The following is a 15492-nucleotide window of genomic DNA, read 5'->3' on the forward strand; positions in this document are numbered from 1 at the left end:
GGCTTTAAAGTAACGGGTTGGAAGTTCAAGGGAGATATCAGAGGGAGGTTTTTTACCCATTGGGGTATGGAATGCGCTGCCTGAGGCGGTGGTGGAGGCAGGTACATTGGTCAAATTCAAGAGATTGCTAGATAAGCATATGGAGGAATTTAGAATAGAGGGATATGGGGGAGGTTAGATAGTCTTAGGCGAGGTTTAAAGGTCGGCACAACATTGTGGGCCAAAGGGCCTGTATTGTGCTGTACTGTTCTATGATTAACGTTTGCCAATATCAGTTAAATTTGATTGTTAAAAAACTTCAGTCAAGTGACCAACTTTCAATCACTTGCTACCTTAACATTTACAACTAAACTGAAATAACAACATATGTATGTATACTCACATTTAAAAAAAATGTTTAAGGTAATACTTTAAATATATACATGATAATATTATATACAGATAAAGACACAAAAAGCTGGGGTTTAAGTGCAGGTGTCCACATTCAAGATAGAGATTCAGTAAACCTATTGTAGTAAATCATGTCATACATATTTAATGAGTCTGCAGACACTGATGCTCTTTCCTTGCAGTCATTGATGACATGAAACTGAGATAAGGAATGCTTCAAATATATAATAGCTATGGGCACAAAAAATGTTGGTTAATTCCCGCCACTGTGCATGCTACACACTCCAGAAGTATGTTGCAACATATGGATTTCTAGGGACTGGGAGTTATCATGTACCCCATGAATTGATTCTGCTGTGCTTTTTGATCTTCTTCCCATGCACACAGTTACAGATTAAGCTATAATCAACAAAGATTTGTAAGAATGTCTCCTTACATGGTGGGTCAATGACTTGCACATTAACACAAAACAAATCTTCACTCTGAAATTGCAGTACCTTGTCTAAGTGCCCCATTGTTGTCTGTCACTTGACAAATATTGAAGAGAAAAATGTCATAAAAAATGCGTCAAGCTCTTCACATACATTGAACGGCTAGGAGTTTAGAGGTGTACAGATTTCAGGCCAATAGTCACTAATGCTTTCTTCATATTTTTGTTGAAGTGAGGTTATAATTCACACTCCAATAATGGCATGAACTTGGTGAACATGAGCTTCTTCACTTTCAAGAGCTTCAGTTGATTTTTATCAGAGGGTGACATCTCTGTCACAAACTTTAATCTGAAGGATATCACTTTAGAGGATGTGTCACCTAGCAGAAGTTTTGCAAATGGTCTCTGTGTTATTATGTGTTATTATGCAGTTATAATAAAGAACTACAGTTCCCAGTAGGCGATGCAAGGGGTCACATGGAGAACAGGAAGTGCTGTAAAAAGAGAGGGAAAGCAAGCCACTCTGGTGTTGGTTAATAAAAATGTTCAGACGTTAAACCCACACAAAGTTTGTCTCTTGATGAAGAACATAACATGGTGTCAGAAGTTGGAGTGAGGTCTGAACAGGGAGGGTAGATGAATACTGTGTGCAATTGAGAAAGAGACTCAGTGACTACGAAAGAAAAGCTGTAATATGGAGAAAAAGCTGGCCAGTGTGGCAAGGGAGCACATTGTTCCTGAAGTTCAGCAGTCACCGGATTTGCCAAGAGAGATTCAGGTGAGAGGCCGTGAGTTCCCATTATGCATAAGCTAAGTCCTCCCACGCTTATGCAGTTTACTGGCAATCTAACCGATAATTGGAAATGATTCAAACAGCGATTCAACATATATTTAGATGCTAGTGGAGCAGGACGGAATGATGAAAAATTGAAAGTGTCTATTTTTCTGCACGTGATTGGTGAAGATGCTTTGGACATCTATAACAGCTTTCAAATTGATGAGACAGCTTTTGAGTTGGGCACTTTGATGAAAAAATTTGAGGAGTATTTTATCCTAAGTAAAAACATCACATTTGAGAGATATAAAATTTTTTCCTGTGACCAGAAATAAGGTGTTAGCTTCGATCAATACTTAGCTGAGCTTCACACACTAAGTCTTGTGAATTGGGAGATTTGAGGAACTCACTAGTTAAAGACAGAATAGTTTGTGGAATTCCAGATAATGGACTCAGAGAAAGACTGTTGTGTGAAAAAGATTTGACCCTGGAAAAGGTGGTGAATATGTGTAGGTCAGCAGAAACCACATGAGCACAAGCTAAGGAGCTACACAGGGCATACACAACAGTGCATGCTATGAAAACAGAGAAGCAGCATACAAGGCATTTCTGAAAGCAACAGCAAAACAAAGAGGAAGGCTCAAACAGCAAATGCAGCAGATATGGAGGTAAACACATTCCAAAGATGTGTCCTGCTTATGGGAAGTCCTGCAATAGCTGTGGGAAGAAGAATCACTTTGCAAGGTGCTGCAAAGCTGGGGCTAACAAGAGAAAGGTGCACACAGTTGATGAGAAAATGGAGGAATTCTTTGTGGATTCTGTACAGACTGTGGCTGCTGGTAAAACAGAATGGATTGTTCCAGTAACTGTGAATGAGACAGTAATTCCATTCAAGCTTGACACCGGAGCTCAGGTGAATCTGTTATCCATGGATGATTATAAGACTCTCACAGTAAAGAGTAAGATTTACCCTGTGAAGTTAAAAGTGACAGGCTACACTGGAGAGAAAGTTCCAGTAAAAGGGGGCTGTATGGTGACCTTTAAGCACAAGGGGCAGCACTTAAAATCACAGCTACTGACCGTAGAAAAGAGAGTACAGCCAATATTAGGTCTGAATGCATGTGAAAAGCTCAATCTAGTGAAAAGAGTTTTCATAGTAGCTTCACATACCAAAAATGACCACACAACACTCATGAAAGAGTATGCAGATATCTTTGAGGGGCTTGGATGCTTACCTGGTGTACACAAAATTCACATAGATGAGGCAGAGGCACCTGTTGTCCATGCATGCAGGAAAGTTCCATTTCAACTTAAAGATAAACTTAAACAAGAACCAGCACGCATGGAACGGATGAATGTCATACAGAAAATTGAAGAACCAACAGATTGGGTGAGCTCACTGGTCATGGTGCAAAAGAAAAATGGAGCATTGCGGATATGTCTAGACCAAAGAGATCTCAATAAAGCCATCAAGAGAGAGCATTTTAAATTGCCAACACAGGAGGAAATCATGTCCCGGTTTTCAGGTGCCAAATGCTTTAGCAAGCTCGACACATTGTCTGGGTTTTGGCAGATGACGCTTGTTGAGGCAAGTTCGAGACTGTGTACTTTTAACACACCACAGGGAAGATATTGCTATCTTCGGCTGCCATATGGGATCCTGTCCGCACCAGAAGTCTACCATAAAACCATCCACATTATTTTTGAGGGCATACCTGGTGTCGAGACCATGATGGATGACATCATCATCTGGGAGTCCACCAAGGAGGAACATGATACTTGACCAAGACAAGTGCTTGACGTGACAAGGAATGTCAATTTGAAATTAAATAAAGAGAAATGTGAGTTTGGTGTTAAGACACTTATCTTCATAGGAGATGTCATATCTGAAGAGGGAGTGAAGCCTGACCCAAGAAAGACGTCAGCCATTGAAAACATGGAGAGGCCCCAAAATAAAGAGGAGGTGAGATGTTTCTTAGGGATGGTGACTTACCTGGCTAAGTTCATCCCTCTACTGTCAACAGTGTCAGCACCACTTAGGTCACTCCTTGAGCAACAAAATGAATGGATTTGGTCTCATGAGCAAGAAGAGTGTTCCCAGATATTGAAAAAGTTCCTAACTGAACAGCCCGTGCAGAAGTTTTATGATCCGGAAAGGTGTATCAGGGTATCAGCTGATGCGTCCTGGCATGGCCTTGAATCAGTACTACTGCAGCAGCATGATGCCACATGGCAACCTGTGGCCTATGCATCAAGGGCTTTAACAAGTGTGGAAGCCAACTATGCACAGATAGAGAAAAAGCTTCTCGCCACTACATATGCATGTGAAAGGTTCCATCAGTACATCTATGGGCAAGCTATTGAAGTGGAGACAGACCATAAACCATTCGTCTCAATTATGTCCAAACCACTGAATGACTGTCCCATGAGGATACAGCGCATATTAATAAGGCTGCAGAAATATGATGTAAAGATGATCTACACACCGGGAAAATATATGTTTACAGCTGATGCACTGTCTCGAGCAGTCGACAAGACAGAGAAGAGTGACCAACAGGTTAATGCAGATATACAGGCCTATGTTGACATGATTGCCACCTCTCTTCCAGTATCTCCAGATAGACAAGGGCAGATTAGGAAAGCAGCAGAGGCAGATGAAACAATGAAAGTACTCAATGATACAATACGGAAAGGATGGCCAACAGTAAAGGATGACTGTCCAATGTGTATTCGAGATTATTGAGCATGCAGAGCTGAACTGTCAGTAGTGAAAGATATGGTCTTCAAAGGGAACAGGTTTGTGATTCCAGTGTCACTACGCAAGGAGATGCTCCAGAAGATACACGAAGGGCATCTTGGGGAGGAAAAATGTAAACGTAGAGCACGTGAAGTGATGCACTGGCCAAGAATGAACCAAGACGTCAGCCGGACCACTGCTTCATGTGAAATATGCCTTACCTATGGACCAAAGCAGCAAGCAGAAGCACTTACACTACATTCTGTACCAGACAGGCCTTATTTCAAAGTTGGAGTGGATTTGTTTGACAGTAATGGGAAGAGCCATATTGTTGTAACAGACTACTTTTCCAATTACCCAGAGGTTGCGACACTGCAATCAACGTCCAGCAAAGCAGTTATCACGTTCCTGAAAGCTGTGTTTGTGAGGCATGGAGTTCCATGTGAAGTAGTATCAGACAATGGTCCATAATTTGGAGCTGTGAATTTGAATCCTTTGCCAATGTTTGGGGGTTTCGACATATAACCTCAAGCCCACATCACCCAAAATCTAATGGCCTAACAGAGAGTTCAGTTATGGTGGTGAAGGGCCTCATAAAGAAAGCGCAGGATGGACGAGAGGATTGCCACAGAAGTCTAATGATTTACAGAAGTGTGTCACTGCAGAATGGCCTTTCACCAGCCCAAATGCTGATGGGTCGATGCATACGCACTAACCTTCCAATACATGAAAACCTGTTGACACCTGAAGGAGCACACAAGGTCAAACAGGCTAAAGAGGAAGGGAAAGAAAAACAGAAACAGAATCACAAGACAGCGAAAAGCCTACCAGTCCTGAAGCCTGGGGATCAAGTGCGAGTCCGAGATCATGATTCTGGCACATGGTCCATGCAAGGAGTTGTGCAAGAGGAAGTAAATCCGCATTCATACCAGATCCAGACGGAGCGAGGGACACCTCTGAGGAGGAACCACGTGGATCTATGTCCACAAGCTCCAACCCATGGCTGTGACCCGTCCCCTGTCAGTACACCAAAGGGACCAGCATATGGAGAAAATGAACATGTGGACCAGAGTTCCCAGGAAAACACCAATAGTAATGCAGCAAATGAAAGCAACACACCTACGAAAACAAGTACCAGACCAAAAAGGACCATTAAACCACCTCAAAGACTGATTGAAAGCTGCTGAGTGGACAAGGGTTCTTGGCAGGTTTATAAGGACAAAGTATTGTGTTTGTTTTTCTTTAAAGGGGGAAGATGTGTTATTATGTAGTTATAATAAAGAACTACAGTTCCCAGTAGGCAATGCAAGGGGTCACATTGGGGAATAGGAAGTGGCTGTAAAAAGAGAGGGAAAGCAAGCCTGTCTGGTGTTGGTTAATAAAAATGTTCAGATGTTAAACCCATGCGAAGTTTGTCTCTTGATGAAGAACAAACATAACCGTCTCCAGTATTCAACCAAGCAGCCGACAGCTTGTATAAAAGAAAACCAATGAAATATTGTGATGTTTGTGATCACTTTTAGTGCTAAAACCATTTCCTGGCAGATTCCAAAGTAGTTTCTCTTCAGTTTCAATCCATGTTTGTATAAAGCACTTGCATCAATAATGAAATTCATTATCTCCTGAAATGAAGTAGAATTAAAGTTAGCCCTTATCACGTTGTTAGACAAGTGTGCCACATGGGTATTCCTCAAACATTAGGATAAGTAGCTTTCAAGTCAAGAACAGCTTCATTATGTAGCTTGCAGAATTAGTGCATAGACATACTTCATTAACCCATGATTTTTTTGACTGTGTTGAGATTTTTTCAAGCATGTTGCTGGAGGAGCAATTGCATACTTACACAATTTCCACTTCAGCCATTGCAGTATTCCTCCCATTTTTGTTCTTATCATTAAAGAGTACAAAGAGTCTACTTCTGGCTGGATTGTCCTTTATCACGGTTTTATCCAGGGTAATATCTTTTCTTTATTACCTGCAATGTTTGCATTATGTTGCAAATCATTTTTGAAAACTCTGGTAAATACTTGCTGTAAAACAGCTGTGCATGTGACAGAGTTTGTACTGCAGGGGTTCTTTGTGAAATAGCTCACCGAGACATCCATCCGGTTGATTAAACGTTATCCCCGACTGCATAACTGCCTGAACAAATTCATCAGTAATGTCCTCTTTTCCTTCATGCTTCCTTGTCATTTCTGTAATTGGCACCTATACTCCTTTATACGTTGAGACTGATTTTTTAAAAAATTTTGTGTGATGCACTGTGTAGGTTCTCTGTAATCCAACAAGTGGCCTTGAAGTAACCACAGAAATGACAATTTTGCAATATTTACAAGATGCTCTGGCTTTTCCTTAATTATTTATTGGGTAATATATTCATTTTCTTTCACATAATCACAGACACCTTTTGCTTTTTTTTACATCATTTTTAAATTAAAAAAAAATTTATTTACATTGTGGTAACAGGCCCTTCCGGCCCAACGAGTCCGCGCCGCCCGTTTTAAACCCAAATTAACCTACCCGTACATCTTTGCAATGTGGGAGGAAACCGGAGCACCCGGAGGAAACTCACGCAGACACGGGAGAATGTACAAACTCCTTACAGACAGCGACGGGAATCGAACCCCGATCGCAGGCGCTGTAATAGCATTGCGCTAACCGCTATGCCTCCGTGCCGCCTGTTCTTCACTCAGTCATTGACCAGACAATCGATAGAGAAATAGAATTGGTCAGTACTCTCCTTGTACGTTTTGAAAAGCATGTGCAACATTATTAAAGCAAAATGTAAATTCTGCCTGGTTGACATTTATTGTTGGCAAGGTGTTCTGTTAATGGAAAAAAAAGTAAAAAAAACAATTTATCCAAGTCGGCTTACTGGGGTGCTCCTTTGGTTTTTATTGGTTAAGATGAGGAAATGCACTCTCAATTTATTTATTTAAATTTCAGTGCAGTCCATATAATGCATAATTTTGTTTTCAATTACTTCTATAAATACATGATTTCCAAATAAGAAAATTTCTTGTCCTTCAAGCATTTGAAACAATACAAAAAACCGTTTTAAAATCACACATTTTTAGCATAAGAAAATGGAGCAGAAATAAGAATATTCAATAATGGTTGATCTTCCAATCTCCAGCACCGCACCAGAAAAATATAGAATGGTTGGTCTGTGTTTGCAATTATCTAAAAAATCTATATTTTCGAATAGAGTCCATAGTAGAATTATTGCATTTGACACCTGAGACTAAAAGTCATTCTCAAGTCAATTAGCAGCACACATGCTAGTGGCATTGCTTTTAAAGCATTGTAATGTCCACTGCTCCCCTCCCCTTCATGGTAGATGTAGGTTTGGTTTTTGAAATTCAAGTTCCCAACTGTATCTTTTACTAAAATGAAAGATGACTTGAAATAGCAGAACCATAAATCCTCACTTGTAATGCTGTTTATGCTCTTGGAATTACATGATAAAATGCAACAGTTATTGACCTCTCATTTCTGGAGTGTATCTTCATTCTGACAGCTGTCAATACCAAGGAACTGATTTCTTTATTTCATCTCCACAGTACAAAATGCTGCAGTATTACCTTTATGTTGAAAGATTTTTTTGTTGAGTAATTTGCAGTTTTGCTGTACCAACTCAATTACTGCATACTTGAACTGTAATGCATTCATTTGTGGATGCTGAGGCAGTCAGTGGGAGGCTATTGATTGTAGTATTATGTCATGTGCTGTGGTGATAGCAGGATGAGAATTGTATTTTTGCTTAATGGCCTGGTTTTAAGGAGGTGGGAATGGCTTCTAATTAGCCAACAATTCCTGGGTAATCCAGTTTCCCTCCCTTAACCCCCATCCCCTCCCCCCTACCGACCACCAGCTGCCAATCTGGCCTGTTCCAGAGTTTGTGCTTATAGCAGAGAAAGCCTTTGTAAAATAGGACTCCTGGGGTCTCAGCTGCCTGGGTGCAGTCTGCTGCCTGCACTGACTAGCAACTGTCAGTTTATTTTATCTCAACCTTTTCATCATACTGAAGGATCTGGTTGGCTGGAGCCACCTGAGAGGTCTAAAGATTCAGTACCTACATGTCATTAGCCAAGATAGTTTAGTGTCTCCCTGGCAGCCGCCAATCTGAATGTTCCAAAAAAAAACAGCCTAATTTTAACCCTCTCTGTACATTGATAATTGTTAGCCTAGCTGAAAGGGATGCTGTCATTAAAGAAAATATAACCTCAAAAAAGGCACCTCTTGTTAAAAGGTGCTTTATTAAAATGCAATATGTATTTTTTAAATCACCTACAACCCCTTGTAAGTCAATGTTAATATCTTGCAACAATCAACATTAGCCGTTGAATATAATCCTAACCTTTAACATGTTTGGAGTCCATGAAGCACCAAACCCCCCACAAATTGTATTCATATTTACACTATCTGTACATTAACATTTTAGATTAATGGCTTTATTGTGGATTTTTTTGACAAATGTAATAAAAAGATCAGTCTATTTGCAGACTTAGGCAGACTAATGTGCATTTTCTGAAATACCAAATAGACAGTAGTGATAGAAAGGGTAGGATAGGCAGTTGTTAATGACTGTTCATCATAACCAGTCAGCAAGGTGCAACCTGACCTGTAAAGTCAAATTCCAAAGCCGAGGCCCAGTTCTAAACTTCTGCAGCCCCAACTGTTACTGTCCACTAATGCTGCTGAAATGATAATCTGCACGCCTAATTCTTCTTTGCCTATCCCACTTCTCCCTCATCCCTTAATCTTTTCTGAATGAGAAGTTGGAGAAAGGTTAAACATGTGTTTCTTCTTTTTCTCCTCTCCCATAACCCAACCCAACTTTCGCCCCTTTTTCATTTTAGATAACCAATGATTAGAGTCATCCTAATCAAAGAAGGAAGAACAAGAAATCAGTGAAAATGAAAAGGTTCCATTAATCTATATTGAGTCTCTTTTTTGAACAGCAATAATTCCTGTGGTGCAGATCATTCCATAGTGTTGTTGTTTAGGGAGTTCCAATACATAAGTTCAGCATTTGTCTCATGCAGACAAGCCAGATCAGAATGTTAATGGGCCTAAGAACAAGCCCTAAGAAGTTGACCAATAACTTGCACTGAATCTGGAGCTTGTCCTTTCCAAAATGGAATGGGAAGGCATCTCCATCTCCATCAGCATGCCTGTGGAACCTGTGTGGCATGATGTGGCACCCAATGGATAAAGTTTTGTTTTCATTGCAACACAAACTGCACTAAAGATGTGAGTGCTAGATTATTGCAGATTGTTCTTTGCAAGTTATGACTGCCACCAAGCTTGAACTGCTACCCTATAAGCTAAGGCTGCTGCCAAGAAACACAGTCTGCTCTTATCATGGTTCTGGATACCAATACTCAACATTTTGGTGGCTGTAAGAAAAACTTACAACAGTCATTGATAAAGGAATGGTAAGGAGTGTTGGACTTCAGATAAGTGGAGAGCTGTGGTTATTATCAGTATTGCCCATGAATTACTTAACCATATAGAACTCAGGAGAAAAGGAACTGTATTCACTCTATCTTTCCTATCTCTTCCCGTTTTACTTCCTCCCTCCCAGTTTCTTCAGGCACTTATCCTGCACTGATAGCTGACAACAAGGGTTGTTCCTTAAAAGTATCCAGAATTTCTCATTTGCAAATCTTGCTAACCTACTCAGTTAAGTACTGCAGAGTTCTTCCAGAGTACTCCTGCTCTTGGAAGTGTTGCTTAAGGATGCTAAAAATGTGTTCTGTACTGTACCTTCTAGCAGCATGGTTTCCAGCCCAGAGTCATGTGACATATCAAGCTTTGTTGTCCAGTAATTAACCATTGATATGCTATGATGGGCCAAATTAGAGAAATCAAGACCACTGTGAGGAAAATAGGCATTTACCCATGTCTTATGCTGTAAATGGATAAGTTTAGTAAAGCAACAAACATGTGAAAATGCACCAGCTGCCTGAGAAATAATACAGCTACTATACTGTAAGTAGTTCATGATCCCTTTAAATACTACTGTTAATGTATACTGTTTAATATCATGTTTAGCTGTTTGAGGTCAAAAGAAGTCTGGACTATTGTACAGTATCTGAATATAGCCAAATCAGCATCAATTCTGTATTCGGCCTGGTCTGTATGTGACGAGCAGTGATTTTTCCATTTGCTGCATGTGTGTGATCCCGTTAATATGATGGTATCAAGTGCACTGGATGTTCAATACCACTTCTGATAATAAAACGTGATATTTATTTGTGCCATTTAAGGTATATTTTAAATAAAAACTTGTAAAAATGTTAAATCAAATTAAAAATATACTTCTATTGGACTTTAATGTATTTGTGATATATAAGTATGAGACACTGACCATTTCTAATGAGAGAGGCTAACAGACTCTCCTTGATAGTCAATGCCATTTACATTGTGAATGTCCCTCTCCATCAATATTTTGGTGGTGGGAGACAGGGGAGGGACAGGGGATGGGGGAGAAACCAGACACAAATGGAATAGCCACATAAATATTGACCACAAGATTAGAAGGTTGGGCACCCTTTAGTGAATGAGCTTCTTATTCCACAAAGTCTTTCCACCAACCAGAAGATACAATTCAGGGGTACTGTGCAGCACTAAAGAAACTATACTCATGAATCTTGACACCATCAGGACAAAGCACACTGTGGCTACATTACCTACCATCAACAATATGGATGGTAATAATACTTCTTTGACAGCACCTTACAAATTCTCAATCATTACCATTCAGAAGAACAAGGGCAGTTGGCACTTGGGAATGTGACCACCTGAAATTTCTTCAGCTACTCAACAACCTGCTTTGAAAATATAAAGCCTTGCATTGGTGAGTCCAAGTACAAGAACTCCTTATGCAACAGCATAGTGGGAGTACCTTCAGTCAGCAAGAATTCAAGAAGGTAGCTCCATGAACTTCTCAAGGCCAATAAGGATAATTACTTAATGCCAAGTTTGCCAATACTGCCCAAATCCCACAAAATGAGTACTTTTTTAATCCATCTTCTCTTTGTACTGTATGATCTTGTATATTTCTGGTGAAGTAATGAATACAAATGACATAATTAGAGGAAACAGGCTCGTTATTATTCTGCTCAGCTAGTTCTAAGCATTCATTTGATGCACAACCCTGAACATTTACTAACCCACATAATTCAGCTGATTGTGGGGAGGGGGTTATGGTGAAGCTGAGAGAGAATTCCCCACATGCTAGAGTCATAATTCCATTGTATGTGTATTTTATCCCAGTCAAGTTGGAAACTCATTGACAGTCTTTTCACCAGTCAGGGTTGCTAACACTGTATTTCAAATGAGGTGTCAAGGTGTTGTCGCTGGTGCTATTACTTTTCCCTTCCTTCCTCCACACTCCATTTCTTCTTGATCCTTCTTCCCCCATATGCTAGCTGCAAATAGTAGTATTTGACAGCTCAGACTGCTGGCTGGGTTGGGGTGTGGCTTAGGCAGCTGTCAAAGATGGTATGGCCGTGCCTTGTTCTGCCTCCCAGTGGTTTCTGGAGGATTGGAGGACTGCTACAAGAAATTCAGAAACTTCTAGCCATGGTGTTTGTTAAGTGACTCCAGGATAAATATTATCCCAGAATCATTCAGCTCAGAACCAGCGAGGACTTGACTTATATAGATTGTAATGTTACTAACCAAGGAACCCAAAGGAAAAGTGCATCTTGTAAGGATCTTGAATGGAGCTGTAATTTTCCACTTAAATACGGGTCTTCAAAACAGGACTGTTGACAACCTCAGTTCCAGTGGGCACTTCAAAGCAAGTTGCAAGATTAACTAGGTCCAATCCACAAACCTTTTGTTGAAGTGGGTGGGTTTTGAACCCTGTGCTTGGGAAGGAGTGTGTTTATATCCTGAAGCCTGGGAAACTCAGCTGCAAAGTAGGATTCATGAGCATATGCAGTTGTTGCAAGTATCTTGGGAGCAGGTAGACTGGTTGCCCCTCGACTGTTTCCATAAAACCTGGAACTTAGCAGATTGGCCTTGCTGGCCTGCTTAATTTGTCTCTAATACATTGCTCCTAGCATCATGCCAATGGATTCCATGGAATCAGCCTTGTTAAACCTCCAGCATTGTGTTTCAGTGAATATTTCAAAGTCTCAAACTGGATCAACATCTCCCCCAAACTAGTTCAGACAACTGTGACTAACAAATAATGTTTAAACAAAATATTTACGTATCATTAAAAGATGGCAACATGCATGCCTTAATGGGTTCTTGCACAAATCTGACATATCAATGATTTAAAACAAATGATATATTTGCTTAGGAGAATTATACTTAACCATGATCCATAAAATCAAAATGCAATTAGATATTATAGGAATATATTTATAAATTTGCACATTTAAAATATTACATAAATGGATTAATCCCTTGCTTTCACACTGTCACCAGAACTATCCATGCTATAAGGCAGCAATATAGAATTTGTACTATATTATGTTGCTCCATCAACAAATCAAGCTTCCTTCATGACCAGTAAAATAAGGAAGCATGGAATTTGTAACTTTGGATCTAATACATTTTTAAACAATAAATTTCAAATAACATTTCCAATTCTGTAAACTATATTTCATCATACTCAATTGTACAAAGAAATAAAAGATTATCTTTAAGTTAATAAAGAATAAAGTGTACATAACTATTTTCTGAGTATTTCATTGATTATTTCATTTAAGCTTGTTTACCTAATCAGCAACGATACACTGACCAAAACAGATAACAATGGGCTGGCTTGTGCTGATCTTCAGCTGGCAGTTCTGTTCTGTAAAGAACTGTCATCTTGCAACAGTGTGCGAGTCAGTTCTATTCTGATTAATGCAGCTACACATTACCATGCAGAGGTCAGCAACGAGTTTAAGGTCACATGCTGATGCATCTGATCTATTGCTCCACTGCTCAATTCAGCATTTGAGTCCAGCATGGGAACACAAATGTCTTGAGCCTAGAGGTCTGAATGCACTTCTCACTGAGCTTTCTCCCAGGAATGGCTAGTGTATATAATGTGACCCCATTCATTTGAATGGAATCATCAACCTTGATTGAAAAGATAATTGGAGATATTTCCTTATCTTTCTTAATTTTAATGTATTTAATTTTCTAGTGCACAAAGGTATTTTTATGTAGACTTAGTTTTTGTTAATAATTTTAATGCTGTCAATTAGTTAAATACTTTAAGATATCTGAAACATTATAAAAACAGTTGATCTGTCACCCGAAGCCTGGTTGCCACTCGTAGATTGCTTCCCTTGTAGTATGGTCACAGCAGTGCAGCTGTGGGAATTGTGCATGGAGCGTGCATGGGTGGCGAACAAGATCAATCACAATCGAGATTACTAGCAGAGACTAACCATCATTTTATCCAGCCTTTTACTGTGATGGCAATAGGACATTTTCAAGCAAACTGGCTCCAACTGCTAATATCAATTAACACATTAATCATGTAATCAGTCACATTGGATAGCACATTAGTTTTATCACATTTACAAACATCCAGTCATGTTTCCCGATAGAAAAGAATGTAATCTCAAAATCAAGTTAAGTAAGGAAATAAAACAATGATTGATGTAAAAAAAGAATTAATGTGAATACATCATGGTCCATCCATTAACAATGCAAAGTCATTAACATGCTCTGTGCTCAACAACTTACCTTCTGTACTGGGGTCATTGAACATGTCTATTCTACTATCCTTCCATGTCACCAAGCGCTCAAGATTCATGTGCCCAGCAGCTTCAACGTGATGACAATATGTGGTCATCATTGTATGAGCTTTGTAGATGCCGAAGTGAACCTGCATTATCTCTACTAAACGTAGATCACCCAAGGTCATTGCAATCTCATATCCTCGCCAAATATAATCACAGGCTACATCATATTGACCCTGTTATGAAATGTTACATAAAAAGAAGTTTAGTGAGGCAAATAAGATTTTAGGTTAGAAAACGCCACTTATCTGTTTTTTTGCATTATAGAACAAAAACAGAACTGTCAGTGGTTGCTTCTTAATGCATAGACCCCTGGGTATCACAAAGGTTATGAAAAAAACCTTGTCTCATTGCTTGAGTAACAAAAACAGATCAGTAACCTTTCTGTGTTGGGAATTCATCTCTAGTTAAAATACATGAAAGTGAAAAAAGATTACTGCAATTTGAAATTCTAGGCTTGTACATGAAAGGCATATATTAAGTCAACAGTGAAACGTGAGCAAGTGCAAAATCTTGCCATGTGAAGTATGATGATCTTTTCACATCTATCCCCATTTATGTTAGCAATGAACACTAAGAATTAAGAACATTTCTGCTGTTTTAAGCCATACGTTTTCATATGGTTATGGACAAATCCCCAAATTTAACCATCAAACTTAAAGTATTGAAAAAGGTATTTAAAATACTAATATGTTGTTTTGATGTATCTTGCAGTCTTCTTTAAATACTAACTTGACCCTGATCTGGTCTATGATCTTCTTATACGTAATGTATAATTCTGCAATGGTCACATCACAATTGCCTCCCACAATCTATATTCAAAGTGTTTTCCAAACAACTTCACACTTTTTAATATGGCATTCATTTCATTTGAATTATACATTTTTACATAAACTTTGACCGAGTTTTTAAAAATCTCTTTGAAAAGGAAAAACTAAAGTCACAACATGAGATTGAAAGCAGAAGATAAAAACAGCACAGCCAATCATGGCACACATGCATTTTTATTTGGTATTATATATGTAGTATTATGCAAGTAGTATCTCAAAGAATGCTAAATGGAGATGGAAAGTGCTTTTGACAAGGTCATTGTCAATGTCATTGCTATTGTCAAAAAATTGTAACTCAAATGCCTTTCTTGTTATGTTTGCAAATTAGGTTCTACTTCTGAAGAACAGCCTTTAAGTGAAAGGCAGTTTTGCAGCCTTGAACACAGTGGCATTGTTTCAGAGCGAAATACTCACCTGACATCTTCTATTGTTGTTGGCAATGAACCTGTCTACTAAACAAAAATGAGATCAGAACAGTTTTAGTTTCCTAAAACTATTTTGATTACAATTTGTAAACTCTCTCTCCCTTTCACCATAACTGTTCCTCAATTTTCTTTTTATGCCTC

At 39.1% G+C, this 15492-nt stretch overlaps 1 protein-coding gene across 1 annotated transcript in view; it reads right to left on the reverse strand.

Annotated features, from left to right (window-relative positions):
• Positions 1-5875: 5875 nt before the first annotated feature.
• ttc29 (tetratricopeptide repeat domain 29) overlaps positions 5876-15492 on the reverse strand; it is a 166667-nt gene continuing 157050 nt past the window's right edge. The window contains exons 10-11 of the mRNA XM_052009550.1: positions 14041-14272; positions 5876-5954 (exon numbers count right to left, since the gene is read on the reverse strand). Coding sequence (XP_051865510.1) covers positions 5932-5954; positions 14041-14272 — 255 coding nt within the window. The 3' untranslated portion in view covers positions 5876-5931. The remainder of the gene's footprint in view (positions 5955-14040; positions 14273-15492) is intronic.

This window comes from Pristis pectinata, chromosome 2, assembly GCF_009764475.1.
Source record: "Pristis pectinata isolate sPriPec2 chromosome 2, sPriPec2.1.pri, whole genome shotgun sequence".
NCBI classification, from domain to species: domain Eukaryota; kingdom Metazoa; phylum Chordata; class Chondrichthyes; order Rhinopristiformes; family Pristidae; genus Pristis; species Pristis pectinata.